The sequence below is a fragment of the Marmota monax genome, unplaced genomic scaffold (genome assembly GCF_021218885.2).
Source record: "Marmota monax isolate L192 unplaced genomic scaffold, Marmota_monax_Labrador192_F-V1.1 WCK01_AAM20220418_F8-fsc00080, whole genome shotgun sequence".
Taxonomy (NCBI): domain Eukaryota; kingdom Metazoa; phylum Chordata; class Mammalia; order Rodentia; family Sciuridae; genus Marmota; species Marmota monax.
Genome location: NW_026694750.1, coordinates 1,618,798 through 1,636,307, shown reverse-complemented (window position 1 = coordinate 1,636,307; position 17,510 = coordinate 1,618,798). Strand labels below are relative to the sequence as shown.

Sequence of the window (17,510 nt, the reverse complement as noted above, 5' to 3'; positions counted from 1 at the left end):
GGTGGGGGGCAGGGGCAGGGGCGGCAGCCTGGCCCTGGAGCGCGGTGCAGCCGCACTGAAGGGCCCGCCTGCTGCTACCTTCAGATTTCCTCCATGTCCCTGTACTGTCACCCGTGCTGACCGCCTTCCCCAGGGCAAGGGGGGAAGTCTTAGCTGCATGAAGGGGGCTCCCCCGGCCAGACGCTACAGGTGGCGGCCCCGCCCCCGGTGGCCGATGGGGTCCCAGTGGCCTCCAGCGCCCGCCCCGGTCCTGAGCAAAGAGCTGGCGGCGGTCAGCGCGCGCCCGGGCGAGCACCTGCTGTTCCCTGAAGACCCCGCTCGGCGGGCAGGGGGCGGCGGCCTGTCCTCCGCCGCGGAGCTGCGCGTTCCGGGCGGGGCGGCCCGAGCACCAGAGGGGTCCCCGCCTCTGTCCTGAGACGGACTCGGGGTCCGGAAGCACCTGCGGGGCGCCCGGCGGGGCGGGCGGGCGGCTCTGTTCAGGGGCTTCACGTGGAGACAGCGTTTCTTTAAAGAGCGCCGGGGACAGTGGGGACAGTGACGTGACGCCGCGGGAAGAGGCGCGCTAGGGCGACGCGGCGGCGGGCGCGGGGCCGGGGGCGCCCAGAGCCGCCAGCGCCGGGGTCCGTGCGCCCGCCTCGGCCGCCGCCTCGGGCAGCGACTCCTCCGAGTCGGTGCGCAGGTCCTCGTCGTCGTCCTCGTCGTCGTCGTCGTCCTCGTCGTCGTCGTCCTCGTCCTCGTCGTCCTCGTCCTCGGCCTCCTCCTCCTGCAGCTCCAGCTCCTCCTCCTCCTCCTCCTGCGAGGACTCCCCGGCGCCCGCGGCCGGGCCGGGGGCGGCGGGGGCCTCCCGCGGCGCGGGGGCAGCGTCGGGCGGGCCGGGGTCCCCGGCGTCGCCGAGCGCCAGGCCCAGGCCGGCGGCGGCCGTCTGCAGGAAGAGCAGCGAGCCCCCGGGCTCGGCGGCCAGCGTGAGCGAGCCGTCCAGGCTGACGGGCGCGCCGGGCGAGGCGGCGGGCGGCTCGCCGCGCTCCTGCTTCTCGTGCTTGCGCTTGTGCGAGTCCATCTGCGACATGCCCACGACCGTGTGGCGGCAGCCCGGGTAGGTGCAGTGGAAGTGCGAGCACTTGAGCTTGTACTTGCAGTCCGGCACCGCGCAGTCGGCGCTCGAGCTGAACTGGCAGAAGCCCGCCGCGCTGATCACGTCCTGCTTGCCGTGGTGCTTGCGGTGCGCCGTGACCTTGGTGCTGTCGGTGCAGCGGAAGCGGCAGCGCAGGCAGTGGAAGTGCGTGCTGGTGCCCGAGAAGGGGCAGTCGGCGAAGTGGCAGCTGAGCGAGGCCTTGAAGCGCTTGAAGTCGTCCAGCACCAGGTTGTCCACGCGGTCGTGGTGCTGCGCGTGCTTGTACATGTGCGTGCGCCCGCAGAACTTGTAGCCGCAGTTCTCACGCGTGCAGTGGTAGTGGGTGACCTTGAGCGAGAACTGGCAGGCCGTGTCCTTGCAGTCCTCATAGAGGTCGAAGCGCCGGAAGCCCTCCAGCATCATGCCCTCGTCCAGCATCTTGCGCGAGGAGGCCGTCTTCCGCCGCTTGCCGAAGGGCGACATGTCCTCGATGATCCAGAAGCGCTTTTTGGCACCGGAGGCTGTGGGCATGGAGATGGTATTCCCTGGGGAAGGGGCACAGGGCAGTCAGTGCAGAAGGCTGCCTCTTTTGCCAGGGTCACACTCACACAGGGCCCTGACCCTGGTCTGGTGGCCAGGGCGCCTCTCCCCACCCCCAGAACAGCAAAGGAGTCCCAGGCTTCCCTTGTCATCCAGACCTGCAGACGACCACACGTGCATCCCTGGGTGGCAGACCAAGCAGCTTGCCGGGATGTGGTGGCTGCTTCCTGACCAGTTTGGGTAGGAAGTGAGGACCTGTCCTGGTGCTAATTGAAGCTGAAGGGAGAATCTAGGTCGCAGAGTGTAATTACCCAAGTTGGAGGGGGGCCAGGGCCCATCACACGCCTGCCTCTAATGAGGGACAGGCCGGCTCCTTTCCCGCCGCGGGCAAACCAGTTCCCCGGGCTGCCTGCCTGTCTGCAGGGGGACCTGCCTACTCACAGCCGGGATGCCAAGTGCCCTAGGCCATCTGGGGCTGTAACTGCCCTGAGGAGCACCTTCTCCTTGGTTCCAGAAGGCTCTTTAAGGTCTTAAGGTTTCTGCCCCTAGTGGGCCTCCTAGGCCAGGCCTCAGGAACTAAATACCAAAAAGATACCAACCCCCTGCTCAGAGTCTCCTCGCTGGGCCAGATCTAGACAAGGGCTTAGCTACAGGACAGGCACCCAATCAGTGCCCAGGCTGGCCCAGAATGCTTCCCAGGACTTAGGAGCCCACTGCCAAGGGCTTGCTTCCTCACCCTTTTCAGAAGGCACCCACTGGCTACACAGGGGGGAGGCAGCACTCCCCAGAAATAAGGGACCCAAGGCCCAGACCCACCAGAGGGGGACATCCTCCAGGCTGCTCCCTGTGCTGGCCGAGGGCCATGGCCCTTCTGAGTCTGCCAGAATGCCTGGCCACCGCTCTGTGCACCAAATTACTGCCTTGCGGATTTGGAGAACAGGCCCAGTCACCCACCCTTGGCAGATGAAGAGAAACTGAGGGCTGGAATGGGGTGGGGGCACTAGGCAGGGGCCATGGGAGAGCCTCAGGCCTGGAAATCCACCAGGGATGATGTGTTCTTGGGTCTGAAGTCACAGGGTGACAGCTCTCAATGGGCAGAACCCATGTACTTACTGCCACAGCCACCGGGGCCTGGCACAAAGCCATGCTCAGGCACAATGTGAGGTGACAATGCATGGAAGGTGGTATGCCGTCTGCAAGGTGAGGGGCCAGCAGACCCTCCCCGTGGGACTCCAGATATGGAGTTGGGGCAGGAAGAGCTTCTATCACAGAGCACAGCCCGAGGCCTGAGGCTCCAGAGGTTTCTTCCCCTGGCTCAGCTTTAAGGGAGGGGTGGGGCCAGATCAAGACCCTCGAATCTGGGTGGGAAGCTGAACACCTGAGAGCCACAGGGACAGGCTCTGTTCTGCCCAGGCCCAAGGTGAGGCCACCCTGAGCAGCCAGCTGGAATCTGGCATGCCTACTCTGGGCTGACCAGTTGCTGAGCAGGGGCAAATGGCTGGCAGCAATGCTCTGGTCTGAGCAGGAGTCACAAGGAGCTGTCTTTGGGATAGGAGCCAGGCTTTCTGGTCTCAGGAGTGCTTGGCCATCAGGATGCAGCTTTGTTTGGCCCCAGCTACCACCAAAAACACCTGTCCTTGACTGAGCTGGCCACAGAAAAGGGTCAGGTCCTGGACCACAGTCTCAAGGATCGGGTGGGGTGACAGATACTGCTGAGAATGTGTGTGCGAGTTACCTGCGGCGTCCTGAACTAGGGGGACGTCACTTTTTACTGGAGTTGGAGTGGCAGTGACAGGCGGGAAGCTGGGCGGGCTGCTGATGGGGTGGGCCAGGCCGCGACTGGCTCCCAGAGTGGCACTGAGCAGAGAGTATGAGAGACAGGACGGAGAGAAGAGGCATGGGAGGGGGGGGAGGGGCGGCCGGAGCGCAGCCGGCGGGAAGGGTGGAGTCAGGGGGGGCCGTGGGGCCCCACGGGTGGCCTCGTCACCAGTGGCAGCAGGAGGAGGAAGAGGAGGAGGAGGAGGAGCCGGGCCGCCTGGAGAAGGTGGAGAAAAGCAGAGAAAAAAAAAAAAAAAAAAAAAAGAACCAAAACAAAGAACAAACAAACAAAAAGAACCAAAATGAGAAACCAATGGTGGAGCAGGTGGGAGACACTGGACAGAGGAGCAGACAGAGGAGCGAGAGGAGGGAGGCCGCAGGGCGGCTGTGAGCGGTCAGGGCGGGCCTGGCAGGCGGGCGCCTCTCTTGGACCCCAGGCCCAGGCTGCAGTGGGCCAGGGCCTGAGCGGGGCCAGGGCCTGAGGGGGGCCAGGGCAGGCCGGAGGGCTGGGCTGTACTGCCTTCCTGGAACTCTGGAGGACAGGCCCAGGCTCCTCTCCTGGAAACTGAAGCACAAGGCAGAGTGCTGGGGAGGTGGCAGGATGGTAGGAGGTGGCCTCAGTGTCCCACATCCCACACACCAGCTGGTCCACTGCACACCAGCCTGTCCTCCTCAGGGCTACCTCACTGTGAACCTTGTGTCCAGGATGGACGCGGCAAAGCGGGGCTGGAGGCAGGGGTCCTGCGCTCACCTGCCGCTGTGCTCTCGTTGCCCACGGGGGTGCTGGAGCAGCTGCGATCCATGGTAGAGGACTCGGAGGAGGCGGCACCCGGGCTGCAGCCAGTGTAGTCCATGCCCTCATCTGTCTCAGCATCCATCAGGCTTGGGGGGCCCTGGGAGGAAGCAGGGTGCCTGAGGAGCTGCCTGCCGCCTTCGCTAGGGGCAGCAGGGCCTCCCGGGGGGTTGGTGGAGCCACCCACAGGCCTGCTTGAGGCACTCACCTGGGAGGGGGGCACGCGATCAAAGTTCTTCCCGAGCATCCTGCGCATGTGCTTCCGGGCGTGGGAGGTCATCTGGTGCTTCAGGAGGAAGGAGAACTGGCAGCCCTCCCGGATGCAGTGGAAGTGGCTGTTCACCTGGTTGTACTTGCAGCCTGTGGACACGGCCCCCACCTGCATAAGCCTCCCCAGCCAGCCAGTGCTCACAGCCAGTGTGTGTTGAGCACACTGTTCTGGGCACAGGGAGTGATCGACAAGGCCAGTGGCATGTGCACCCTGAACTGCATTTCTCCAAGGAAAGCTTACGATCAGCCACCTGCAGGAAGTCCAAGGCTACGAAGGCTGTCCAAACCCACTCCCTGCCCACATACTGTGGGAAGGAAACCTAGTGGGCCCTGTCCACAGCATGCCACCTGTCCCCAACACCTTCTCTGGGGACCTGGGCTGGTGGGTGTGGCAGCCAGCCTCCACCCTGCCCCCATGTCTCTCCTTTGCTCCAGGCTGAGAACAAACAGAACAGGTGGGGCCAAAACAGCATCAGCTGAGGGCAGGTGAAGGCCTGCCCGTCACCATGGCACCGAGCTGGCCAGGTGTCTTATATCATCCCCCGGCTTTGTTTGGCCCCAGCTACCACCAAAAACACCAAAAGTTGAGTAAATAACGGCAACTTCAGAATACCCTGACATCTGTAAACTGAGCCCCGCGACAACATGGACTTCTGAGTGTTGACACCTGTCACCATGGTTACCAGCCCTCTCCTGGCCATGAATCCTTTTTGAATTAATACTTGAAGGAAAGATTTGTTTCCTTTCTTTTCTGGCAGTTGATGAGTATCTTTCCCTTCCTCTGTGGAAGGGCCTGCCTGCAGCCTCCCTCTGCCACCAGCCCCTGAAACCATGACCACAGGCCACAGCCGGCCTGGCCTGTAGCCCGCAGCCCAGGTGTCCATGCTGACACCTTCTCCTGCCTTTCCTTCAGCTTCCAGTCTATTCCCAGGGAGATTCCCATCCCAGTCTATTCCCGATGATTCCCATCATCGACAGGCTTATGAACACGGGGCTCCATCCTGAGGCAGGAGGGTGGGCTGTGCTCTCTGCCTGCTGACCCTAGAGCCCCAATCCCATTGGGCATCCCCGGAAGGAGGCCCTGTTCCCTGTGGGGCTCAGATCTCTGCATCTATCACCAAGCTCAGGGCTGCGGGTGACCTCTTCTTCTCAGACCCATGGCTACTTCCTTCCTGAGTATCCTGCCAATCAGATTCTCCAGCTGAGCCCACACATCTTCGCCAGGTTTCCAGCACCAAGTCCAATGCCAGCACATACCGGACACTCAAAAACTCTTAGCTGCTGCCACTGTCACCACTCCCGTGTCCCTGCAATAGCACTGGCACACAGTTGTTTTTCAGTAAATTACTGCTGAATGAACGAACACACCATGGCACATTTTAAACAAAACCCTACAGTTGAAGCTATGGAAAGCAACCCAGGGCGAGTGATTTCCAAACCCCTGAGAAGCTCACCTGCCTGCCCTCTGGAAAGGGGAAAAGAATCAAGCTAAGCCATGACTGCCGGCAGTGAGGCTCCAGGGCATCCTGCTTGCATGGAGGAGGCCAGAGTGACTCTCGTCCTCTTCCCTGGGATGTTTCAGGTTTGACACCTTGTGAATTTGACAACTGGCCTGTACCTGCTAGAAGTCCCTACCCACCCTGGCTTAGTACCTAGCCTGCCGCACTCCTCGCGCTTGGTGAAGTATTTGAATCCGTTGGCTGCCCGCCGCTCAGCTTTCTCATGCTTCTTTATGTGCCAGGGCAGCTTGGTGGTGATGTTGGTGACGAAGTAGCAGCCAGTCCGGAGGCAGTGGTAGTGTCCACGCATCCGGAACTCACAGTGCTGCAGGGAAGCACAGGAAGATCAGGACAGGTGGGGACTTGTGTGGGCTGCTGCCTGAACTGGGACTCTGGGCTGTGGCAGGCCCTTGGCACATGTGTTCTTCCACACCCAGAATCAGAAAATGCAATCTTGTAAAGAACTTTCACATGTCAAAAAGCAACATGTCCCTCTGTCATTTCACTAAACATCCTATTTAGTTATTTTGCCATCCTTCAATGCCACCCAGAGCAGACATCACTAATCTATCCCAGTTATCTTCCCTTCATAGCTGGACCTACCTAGGTAGGCACCACTAATCTATCCAGCCAGTCTTTTCTACACACCCAGACCTCTGCTCTGAGTCCTCAGGTAGCCCCTATCTTGGGGATAGGCCTTTAAAGTGAATTTTATCTGCTCTTCCTGTCTGGGCATGGACAGTTCTCTTTATCTATCCAATGGGCCCATTTAGAAATTTTATGCATCTGGAGAAAAGGGAAATAGCCAATTTCAAGATGGGTAAGAATGATCTTAAGTACACAGCAGCAGCATAGTGTTTAGTTGCCACTGGGGGTTAGGACTAAAATGATAGACCTTACCAACTTAGTACCAATCTGGACCCCAGCCCAGGGGCCTCCAGGGGCCTAGGGGCAGACAGTGTCCTTTCCAGGGTCTGGTGGAAGCCAACTTAAAAAGGGTGCAAAAAGCAGAGTCTCTGCCAGGAGGAGCTGGTCCCAGGCCCTGTGGCTCCCCTGCCCCCACAGCTGGGCCGCCCGCTGCGCTGACCTGGTTGGGACAGAGACACTGCAGGGAGTAGTAAGCAAACTGGTCTCGCACGTTCACCAGGCTATTGTTGGGGTTGATGTGGTCCAGGCAGTGAGACTCAGCCTTGCCGGAGGTCTTGCAGACATACTTGCAGTTCCCAAAGAGGCAGTGGAAGTGGAACTTGTTGGCGTACTTGCAGTCTGTCGCGAGGCAAGGGTCGCTGCAAGGAAACCACAGCCCAGAAGGTCATTGGTGTTCCCAAGCCCTCCCTGCTGGTGTCCTGACTGTGCTGTGTTGGGGTTCACTCCTCTGTCACCAGTGGTACAATCAAGAGAAATGTCCCCAGATTGCCCTCCTGCTTAGCAGGACGATTCAACCAGAGACTACAGATCCCAGCATGCATCCCTGCCTCCTTTTAGGAGTTCTGCCTGGTGCACAGGGATTGCAATATGCAGGGTGCCCAGAGCGTTGCATGCTGGGACACGTAGTTTCCACGGCCACACCTCGGGATTATAGATAAGGATGGCTGCAATAACTTCTTGGAAATGAAAATAAGGGATGGTGCTGCCAGCCCTGGCAGGATGCCATCAAGGGCCTGGCTGGCATGGCATGGCACTGATTTGGATGTGGTTGACTGACAGGCTGCAGATGGGTGGGTGGCCCTACCAGGAGTGCTGCTACCAAGGACCTCAGTAAGTGGGAACGTGTGTCAGGGCCTGCTGAGGCTCACAGCTGATGGCACTCCCTAGGGTCATCTGAGGCCTATGATACCCACCTGCTCAGAGACCTAGGAGCCAGGGGAGTGGTAAGGGATGATGGGTGGGCATGGGCGGGGAGTACTGGGCCATCCCCTATGGTTGGCCTGCTTGGGAGAGCAGAGGAGTGGAGCAGGCCCCTACCTGGGAGCCCTGCTTCCCATGCTGCAGGGGGCTATCTATGGGAGGACGAGGGGCTCTAGCTTTTGACTGGCAGGCAACACTGCACTGGCCAAGGAGCGCAGCCCTGGTGGGGGCTCTGACAGCAACCAGGAAACTAGGAGGGCACCACTTCTGGGGGGGCGAGGGGGAGGGACGGAGAGGAGTCTGTCCCCTTCCAAATCACGGGCCCAGCCCCAGGTGCTCAGAGAGGGAGGACAGTTGCCACTCAGGCGGTATAAATAATCCAATTTATTACTTTTATTGAGAACAGGAAGCCGCACACATTACGATACAAAGTCACCGTTCTCGCCGCAAGGAGCCACCACCATTCAGTGAGAAAGGTCCCTTCCACCCGAGACTCAGGCCACTATGCAGGGAGTGCAGGCCTGGGAGGGGCCTAGCCCATCACACCCACCTGTGACTTCCCTGGCCCTGCAATCTCAGCAGGTTCGAGCCACTGAAGAGGCCAGCAAGGGAGACCCTCCCTGTTGGGCCAGGAGACCTGAGAATCCACTCTCAGCCCATCCCAACTGGTCCTGGGGACTACTGCTGCTACCCACCACCCACTGGCTGCTTGGGATGGGCAGAGTGGCGGGGCAAGCACAGCATCTTTGGCTAGAAGGATGTGGCCCAGAGGCCGTTTCCCAGAGGGTGGGGACATCCAGTGTTAACTCTGCACGGTGAGGAACAGGGCCTCCTCCTGCCCTTGCCACACCCACTCCCAAGACGCTTGGGGACGGGGCGCCCGGCTCATCGAGGGACTCACTTCTCCTGGAACTGGAGGAATCCGGGTTTGACCTGGGGCTTGGCATTCTCTAGAGAAGTCGTCGCCAAGGGTGAGGCGGGCAGGTGAGGCACTGATGCGGGAATCTGAGGCATCTGGGGTATGGTGGAAGCCAGCTGCTTCCAGGCGAGCAGGGTGGGGGTGGAGGGCACCGAGGCCGGGCTGGGAGCAGGTCCTTCCAGACAGGTCCCCGGGACTGTGGTGCCAGGAGGTGCCGGGGGGGGTGAGGGTGCCAAGGAAGGTTTGGTCTCAGCAACAGAGGCCGGGAAGGAAGCCTCTGAGCTTCCTTTCACTGTTCCGCCCTCCGTCCGGAAGTGGAAGCTGGAAGGGGCAGGAGAGGTCACATCAGGTGAGGAGCTAAGAGGCCGCTGCAGCCCAGCCCCTCCCTGGCTGCCTGTGCACAGGAGCTGCAGGTGTGGTGTGACCCCATCACAAGACCAGGGCCCAGCACAGGGACCTCATGCTCAGCAAGCTCTCCGTGATCCCACCAAGACAGGAAGCCTCAGGACAACTGCTGCGCCCTAGCTCTGGGCTTGGCCCTAACTCTGTCTTCCTACCTGTGCCCTGCCTCTGCCCAGGCGGTCCCCTCCCTGGGTATATGTGTGAGAGTAGGCCCTGCCTCACGAAACTTGCTCTGACTATTCAGTAGGCTCCTGTGCAGGCCAGCGGCTGGGACAAGATGCCCACGTGGTGAGAAAGGCCTGGTGTGGGGCTCAGGGCACAGAGATCTGTCTTGAAGGCTTACAGGTTTTGAGTCAGTTACAAGTAGTGGCCGGGCTCGCTGCTTTTAAACTCCATGGCATTCACAGATTCATTTTGCTGTTCTGGGTCAAAGGGACTCAAGATGTCACAGTGGAATGGGAAAGGCCTTTGCCCTGGGTCTCTACCCCTGGGTCCACACTGAGTCTCTGGCCACTCTGCAGGGGCACCTAGGGCATGCTGCCAGCCCCACAGGTCCTGGCTTGGGAGCAGCTGGCGCTAGGGTATTGAGTGGGGCCCAGGCAGGGTTCTCTGGACACAGCTGGCTGGGGGCTGAGTGTGTGGAAGGAAGACGGGAAGCCCATCCTCCTTTGGGCACTTCCCTCCTGAGGAGCCAGCCGCTCTGTGGTCTGGTGGGAATTGCAACAGGCTGTGTGGTATCCAGCCCCGCAGAGCCCTGAGCGAGAGATGACAGGGCCCCCAGGGCCCCACTCACTTTGCATGCTTGATGGCCCCGTCCAGGGTGCTGAAGAGTGCACCACACTCCTCCACCACGCAATGGAAGTGTGCCTTGTGGAGGAAGTCACACTGGGCGTCGCAGAAGTCCTTGGTACCAAACCTAGCCAAATGAGCCAGCAGGGAGGAGGCTCCAGTTAGAGGTGGGCTGCTGCTGGCCACTAGGCAGGCTGCTGGGGCCACTGCCAGCCCTCCCTCCCTCCCTGCCCTCAGGCAGCTCCTCACCTGCGTAGGTACACTCTCCAGGGCTCTGAGAGCTTCTCCTGAACGACAGCCTTTGCAGCCTTGCCCAGGAAGGGTGAGGACTCTGCAGCAGGGCTCCCCTCTGCTTCTGTCTTGATGCTTAGCAGGCTGCCGAGGCTGGGGTTGCCCTGAGACATCTGTGAAGACAGTGGCCAAGCTCGGCTCTGGGAGCCTCAGGACAGACATGCTGCTCTGTGACCACCAGAGCACTCCGGGCAGGGAGGAGGGAATCTGTGGCCCCCCCTGGGCTCCAGCTAGAGAAGGGCCCTGCCTGGACAGCTGGGGGCCTGGCCTGAAGGCGCAGGGCCTCTCCAAGCAATCCCGTGCTGCTGGAGCCGCTGCTCTCGCTGAGGCCGCCACTCAGGGTGCGCACTGTGGCCCATCTTCCCCAGACTTCGTGGCTCCCTGGTTATTTTCCTGCCAGAAGGTTTTTCAAAGGAAGTGCAGGAGGAGGAGGGATGGGGGGAACCCCTATGAATTCTTTGAGAACAAGAGAAGGTGCACAAAGGAGGTGTGGGGAGGGAGGGACACTCATGGGGTGAGAGCAGACAGGCTCGCTGCTGGGGAGGGGGGTCAGCCCACAGGCTCCCCAGGAAGGAAGAAGGCGTGCAGTGGGCAGTGGCCAGAGGAGTGACGAGAGCAAGAGAGCAAGCAGGAGAGGAGAGGAGGTAGCAGGCTCCTGCCTGCCAAGTGCCCAGCTGGGACCCACCCCACGAGGTCCAGCCTGGGCCAGCTCCCTCTTCAGCCCCATCACTGTGTACAGTAACCAAATTAATCTTGCTGCAGTCAAGTTTATCATGTGAAGGGGAAAAATATATTTGAGATGATGTATAATTTACAAAGACCCTGCATTATTTAAAATAAATATTCCAGAGCGACCTCTCCGGAAGGCGTCCGAGACCATTACTCAACCCGAAAAGTGGAAATTGATGCTGTGCTCCCACTTTAGTCCCCCCTCCCTGACCCCTTTTTAAACAAACAAAAAATATATAAAATAAATAAATAACATTAATAACTAAGGGTGAGAGAAGTTAGAGGGCTCCGGAAAAGCTTTTGGAGCCCTCCATCTGAAGGGGAAAAAAGGTGTCAGAGGCTGGCATATATTTCTTCAGCCAGTTCATTAAATTAATTTGTAAGCAGTGGCTCTGAAATTATAGTCGATGAAAAATGGCCTCAAAATTTAAATGGTACAAACTCATCTTATTAGAGGGAAAACATTAAAAAACAAACACATCCCCCCCACCCCCCAGCACAGCTTTAATTTCTTGGGGTGGGGGAGCAGGAGGCGTGTGATGGATGGTTCTTACCTTATTCATAAGCGAGGATAAAAGAGATGAATTTGCCGGGGCTGCGTGGCCATTTGATTCATTACTAGAACACACAAACCAAGGGGCTTTCAGCTCCGACGTCCGTGGGACCAACCCAGAGGCCTACCCGCCCCCAGCCCTGCCTGCTGCAGCTGCCTGGCAGGAGGTGAGCTCTGGACAGGAGGGCGAGCTGAACCCCAGGGTCCAGCCCAGGGTGCTTGTCAAGGGCTTCTCTCTCCAGCAGCACCTCACCTGGATTCCTTTACAGTCAGGTCTAGACTGCGGTCCTGGGAGGCCTCAAGGGGGCCTGGGGTGCCAGCGCTCTCACCCGGCTCCAGCTTTACCTGGGCTGGAGGGAACCTGGCAGGGGTGGCCTGCTGCCCGCTTCCTGCAGGAGAGGGGAGGGAAGATGGGGTCAGAGGGGCCCAGGATTCACATGGGCACAAACCCTATTCCCCACAAAAGGAGGGCAGTAGCCTGGTAGGCCAGGGGTCTGGGGAGGCCTCACTGTGGTCAGCGATTCTCCCTGCTGACGTGATCGCTTGAGACGCTTACCCCTGTGTGGCAATTCTTCAAGTGATAATTACTGCAAAATTATGTCAAAGTTGGCCTGGCTCAGGGCCTCCTGGAGAAGGGCGGGAGGCTGAGGAGGGGGCTGGGGCGGGTGCAGGGGCCCTTCGTTTTCCTCACCAACTGTCACAGTCGATTTCTGGGGCTGCCGTTTAAGCTTTTATTAAAGACTCTGTTAATGCTGAGGGAAAGTGGCAGATCTGGACAGAGCGGCCCCTCCTTGGTCCCTGGCCTGCTGTTGCCGGGGAGACAGCCTGCCTGCACTGAGCACGCCCAGAGAGGGCATCTGCTGTGTCAGGGCTACCGAGCTGACGGCCAATCAGCGAGCTGTGTGACCTCGCCCGTCAAGCTGTCCAGGGCAGGGGCTCAAGGCCTGGCCAGGATGGGTCTGAGGGGAAGCTGGGTGGGAAGACGCTGTAGGAAGCCGAGCAGATCAGGGGCAAAAGAAGCTGACAGGAAGGTGTCCACTGGGCCCAGCTCCACAATCCCCAAGTGACTGAAATATTAATCTGCCCCAAGGCGCTACAGCTGACAGGACTGCTTCAGACTGCAAGTGGCATTTTATTAAAAATACAGGAAAATGGCTCCCTCCCCTGCGCCTGACCTTTCTTTTGCGGGGGAGGGGAAGGAGACTTTTGTAGGAAAAAGAAAGTCCTTGACAGCTTGGCCACTGAGCCCAGGGTGGCCTTGGAGGGCTCAGTTCTTGGTTGGGGTTGTGGCCAGGGAGTGGAAGGTGGGGCCTCTAAACTGCCCCCTGGGATCTGAGTGCCCCACCAGGGACCTGAAAGGGTTCTCAGCCTTCATAAGCCCACACCCCAGCAGCTCCTGAAGTCATTTACCCCCAGTCACAGGAAAACGGGCCCGGCTCCCTATCCTCCAGGGCTAGAACTCTCAAGGAGGTGTGGGCAGAGCCCCAAGCTGGGACGAAGGGACCCTCTGTCTGTCCTGGCCGGTTCCAAGATGGTCTCAAATGGGAGCAGAGTATCCGGACCTGGCAGCCAAGGTGCTGAGGACCGTCTCAACTTTGTCACTTTCAGCTGTGTATGGGGACGGGCCACCCCACTGCTCCATCAGCACCACAGGACGGGGCTGGCTTCCACTTCCTCCTGCCTGTGTGTCCCCAGCACCCACTCAGTGGTAGCCCTCGGCAGGCACCCAGCAAGCACCAAGGGTTGTTGAGTGAATGAATGAGCCACCTCCTGGACGGAGCTGAACACTTCTCAAGGGCTCAACTAAGACAAATTCCCAGATGGGGAAGCAAAGGGAGAGGAGCCAGGGAAACCAGGAGAAAGAAGGAAGCAAGGAAAGGAGGAAGGAGGGGCCACCCTGTAGCAAGCCAGTGCCAGACCAGAAGAAGCCACTCTTGGCTGCAGGCCACACTGTCCATCAGGGAGCACTGGCCAGTGCGCCTGCTTAAATGAGTCACACTGCAACCCAGTGCCTCTTCACTCTGACCAGCTGGGCACTCCACAGCCACCTGGCTAGTGGCTGCCATGCTGAAGAGCGTGGGGTGTAAGTTCTGCTGGGGGAAAGCTGCAGAGGTGTCCCTCGGCCTGGAGGGCTGTCCAGGTATGAGGTGCAGTCACCCTGCCACTGTGTTGGACCTGTCCCCCTCCAGGTCATCTGGAGGAGACTCAAGAGGAGAAGGGGGCCTGGGACAGCTCTCCTCAGGGACTCATCTGTGATGTGGGAGGTGAGAACACAGCGAGCCAACAGAATGCAGGGGATCCCAGGAGGGAGGGCCTACTGTTCCCGCCTCAGGAGAAACAGGCGAGAACTCCCTGGGCAGGGGCCCAGGTGGGGCTCTGAGGAGGAAATACACAGGAGGGAGGCAGAGACCAGGCAGAGAGGGGCCACTGCTTGGTGCAAGACTGGAGGGTGGAGATCAGACAGACGGCTCCCCCACACCACCCTACTCTGCTCTGCAACAGGAGTGCAGGGATGGAGCCTCTGGGACCCAGAAGGTGCTTGCTTCCTGGGCAGGGCCTGGCCTGCTCACCTGGGTCAAAGGTGGCAGAGGGCTTGAGGGCAGCTGCGGCCAATCTGGCCATCATGGGTGAGATGAGGCCCTTGCTCGCAGAGATTCTCTCCATGATGGAGGCAGGGGGCACCGGGACAGAGGTGGCAGTCGCCAGGGCCGAATCTCCAGCTCCCGAAGCCACCAAGGTAGGTGTGTCGGGGGTTGCTGAGGCTGCTGCCCCAGATGACATGGCACCCAGGAGGCCAGGGGCACCCACAGGCAGGGAGGTGCTCCCACGGCCAGGAAGAAGGGGGAAGTACGGTGCGGTGGTGGGCAGGCCCGAGTTGGAGAGGGCCAGTGCCAGGGGGATGGAGCCTGGCAGGCCCTGGGGCATCAGCCCCTGGATCTTGCTGCTAGGAGGCTTGGTGGCACTGGGCGTGCCCTCAGTGGTGGCAGCGGCAGTGGCCAGGGACGCAGAGGACTGTTGGCTGGTGGGGGAGGCGCTCAGGCTGGAGTTCTTGCTGCTCAGGGCAGAGAAGTCCACCAGGTCGTCGTTGCTAGACTCCTCGGGCTCCGTGTCCTTGGCGCCCAGCAGCGAGGGTGGCAGCCCCAGCACGCCCGAGGAGCGGACATGCCGGCGCTCGTGCTTGCGCTTGTGCGAGGTCATCTGGCTGGTGGAGGTGAAGGTGAAGCCGCAGCCGGCGCGGATGCAGTGGAAGTGGTTGGTGGCCTTGCTGTACACGCAGCCCTCGTACCTGCACTCCTCGTACTTGTAGAACTTCTTGAACCCGTCCTTGGCGTAGGCGTCGTCCTTGATGTGGTAGCTCTTGTGCTTCTCGATGTCACACTTGTTCTTGAAGGTGAACGTGCAGCCAGGACGCCTGGATGGGACATTGGGGGTCTGTCATGGGGCACACAGGGGGCAGTCCCCGTGACAGAAAACCCAGGCTGGACACCAAACCAGGGCCTTAAGCAAGCTATCCCCTGCCCCTCCTCCAGCCTGGGGTGCCGGTGGACAGCTGGCTCACCTGCAGTGGAAGTGCGTGGTCTTCTGTCCGTAGAACTGGCAGTCCGCCGTGCCGCAGTCCTCGGTGGCTCGGAAGCGCTGGAAGCCATCGTTGATGAGCTGGGTGTTCTTCTTGTGGAAGTTCTCATGGGTCATCACGTCGGACGTGCTCGTGTACACCTTGTTGCAGCCCACCTGCAGCCAGGATGGCGGGCAGCCATCTGAGTCCTGGCACAGCTGGGCCAAGGTCAGAGGGCGGCTGGGCACAGGTCTCCTCTCGGGACAGCTGACACCTCTATCCTCAAACTCCCCAGGTGTGCCTGGGCCGAGGCATAAAGCCTCCAACCACCACCCCCCCACCCCGCCCAGGGAGCAACCGGAACCTGCCTGAGGGCCAGGCTGTCTTCAGACCACGCGGCTTCGGGCCCAGGCGAGGGAGCCATGCTCTTCAGATGCTGGGTTTTATATCCCCATCTGTGGCCCTACCTCTACAGTCCCCAGAGTTGACAGGGGCTGTGTCCTGGAGGTCACCTTAGCTCAGGGACTTGCTTAGTGGATGATTTCTGGGCATGGCCCCTCCCCCCGCACTGGGCCAGGCAGACAATGTTGCCATATTGAGTAAAAACCAGTGGCCTCTGAGCACCCTCAAAGGCTGGGCTGTGCCAGTGCCTGCACCGTCTCAGGCCCAGGGTGGCCCCCCTCCTCACACCCAGGTTGTTCCCCAGAGGCCATAACAACCCTCGACAAATATGGGGGAGGCAAGGAGGCTGCTATTTGCAACCCAAAGTCGCTCCTCCTGGGCCTGACACCTTGAAAAAGCCCAGACTCAGTGTGGCATTAAAACAAAGAATTAAACAAAAACCTCCTCAGGAATCATTTGCAATGCCGCTCTTGGTGTTAAAGCCTGAAAAATGTCGGTCTGTATAAACAGCTCACTGAATTTCCCCCACACCAAGTATGGCCACGGGGATGGCCCCGCCTCGGCCACCAGATTCTGCTCCCCACTCCCCCAGAGCCTCCCTCAGCATGCCCAGTGACTCTTGGCTCACCAGCTACCTCCACCCTGCACCCAGAGACCCTGCCCATGGCTGCTGTGGTCGGGGTTAGAGGAAGGCCTGAGCTGGGGGGCTTCAGGGCGAGGACGGGGAGGCGGGCACCTGCATGCAGTGGTAGTGGGTGCTCTTCCCGTTGAGGTGGCAGCCGTGGTAGTAGACGCTGCAGTCGTCCAGGGGGCTGAAGCGCATGAAGCCGTGCTGCAGGGAGTTGTCCCGCTTCTTGTGCATGTTGTAGTGCCGGATCACGTCCTGCTTACTCGTGAACCTCTGCCAGGAAGAGTACCAAGCTGGCAGGAGCCCTCATCCCCACCCGTATGCCAAGACAGCCTGGGCCAGGGGCCGGCCTCAGGGCCCTCAGGTCACCTCATAAACCTAACCCCACTTGTGGTCAGGACAGCACAGACTGCCCAGCCAATTCCCTCAGCAGCAGGGATTCCAACAATCCAGAAACCATAGACCCTCCCCTGGCCTCTCCCCAGCCTCCCAACAGCCACAGCCCAAGCAGAGGATGAACAGGGTGCTCCCTCAGGGCAAGGGCTCTGACAGGTGACAGTACATTCTGCCCAATGCACCTGTGAGCAAAGCCAGGTGAGACACCCGGTGAGACCGAAGGAGCAGCCTATGCACACTGTCAATGCCACCTCTTTGATAGTTCTGCATTTGCAAGTCGTGGTCTTTACATAATGGCATTCTATCTGAACCTCAATTTCCGTTTTGAAGTGGGGCAGTGATGCCGACCTTAGAAGGCCCCTTGAAGAGTTAGCTAGCTGCGGTACACAGGCCATCTGGAATGGGCCTTGGTCCACACTGGATTCCCAGCGAAGCTGCATGGGCATCATCACCACCAGGATGCCAATGGCTGCAGAACCTACTAGTGGCACAGGCTGGCAGTGGGTCCGTACTCTCTGCCCACCAAGTTAAGTTCAGGTGACCCATGGAGTACTAAGCACCTGGTGCCTCACTTCTAGCCAGAGCCGCTGTGCTGTGCAGTGGTGCATCTCGTACCTGGTAGTTGCACTCAGGGTCCAGGCAGTGGTAGTGCTCTCGGTACTGGTAGGCACAGTGGATGTGGCCACAGTGCTGACTGCCTGAAAACCTGAAGAGAAGAGGGGTCGGGTCAGGCCCCTTTCTGGGTGCCAGGCCCCATGAGGACTCTTCCAGGGCCTAAAGCCATCTCTGCCCAGGTTCTAGAGATGTGCTACTGGGTTTCTGTGGGCCTGGCTGGGGATATGGGGGGACAGTGGTGAAGTGGAAGAGGTTTGGGAATGCCAGGGCCAGTGGCTAGGCCTGTCAGGAATCCCAGATTCCTCAAGCTGCATGCTTGCCAGCATCTTCCAGGTAGTGAGTGCCAGGTGA

The 17,510-nt window shown here is 60.0% G+C and overlaps 1 protein-coding gene across 9 annotated transcripts in view; it reads right to left on the bottom strand.

Annotated features, from left to right (window-relative positions):
• Casz1 (castor zinc finger 1) overlaps positions 1-17,510 on the bottom strand; it is a 141,028-nt gene continuing 123,518 nt past the window's right edge. For 6 of the 9 annotated variants that reach the window (XM_058572663.1, XM_046424784.2, XM_058572664.1 and 3 more), the window contains 15 exons: positions 17,160-17,250; positions 16,257-16,421; positions 15,122-15,294; positions 14,133-14,974; positions 11,816-11,951; positions 11,564-11,627; positions 10,239-10,393; positions 9,994-10,116; positions 8,781-9,119; positions 7,119-7,317; positions 6,185-6,356; positions 4,471-4,622; positions 4,221-4,362; positions 3,387-3,686; positions 1-1,656 (listed from right to left, as the gene is read on the bottom strand). In XM_058572663.1, the coding sequence (XP_058428646.1) occupies positions 563-1,656; positions 3,387-3,686; positions 4,221-4,362; positions 4,471-4,622; positions 6,185-6,356; positions 7,119-7,317; positions 8,781-9,119; positions 9,994-10,116; positions 10,239-10,393; positions 11,564-11,627; positions 11,816-11,951; positions 14,133-14,974; positions 15,122-15,294; positions 16,257-16,421; positions 17,160-17,250 (4,147 nt within the window). In that variant the 3' untranslated portion in view covers positions 1-562. The remainder of the gene's footprint in view (positions 1,657-3,386; positions 3,687-4,220; positions 4,363-4,470; positions 4,623-6,184; positions 6,357-7,118; positions 7,318-8,780; positions 9,120-9,993; positions 10,117-10,238; positions 10,394-11,563; positions 11,628-11,815; positions 11,952-14,132; positions 14,975-15,121; positions 15,295-16,256; positions 16,422-17,159; positions 17,251-17,510) is intronic. The other 3 variants (XM_046424783.2, XM_046424787.2, XM_046424786.2) reach the window with 3 other exon arrangements.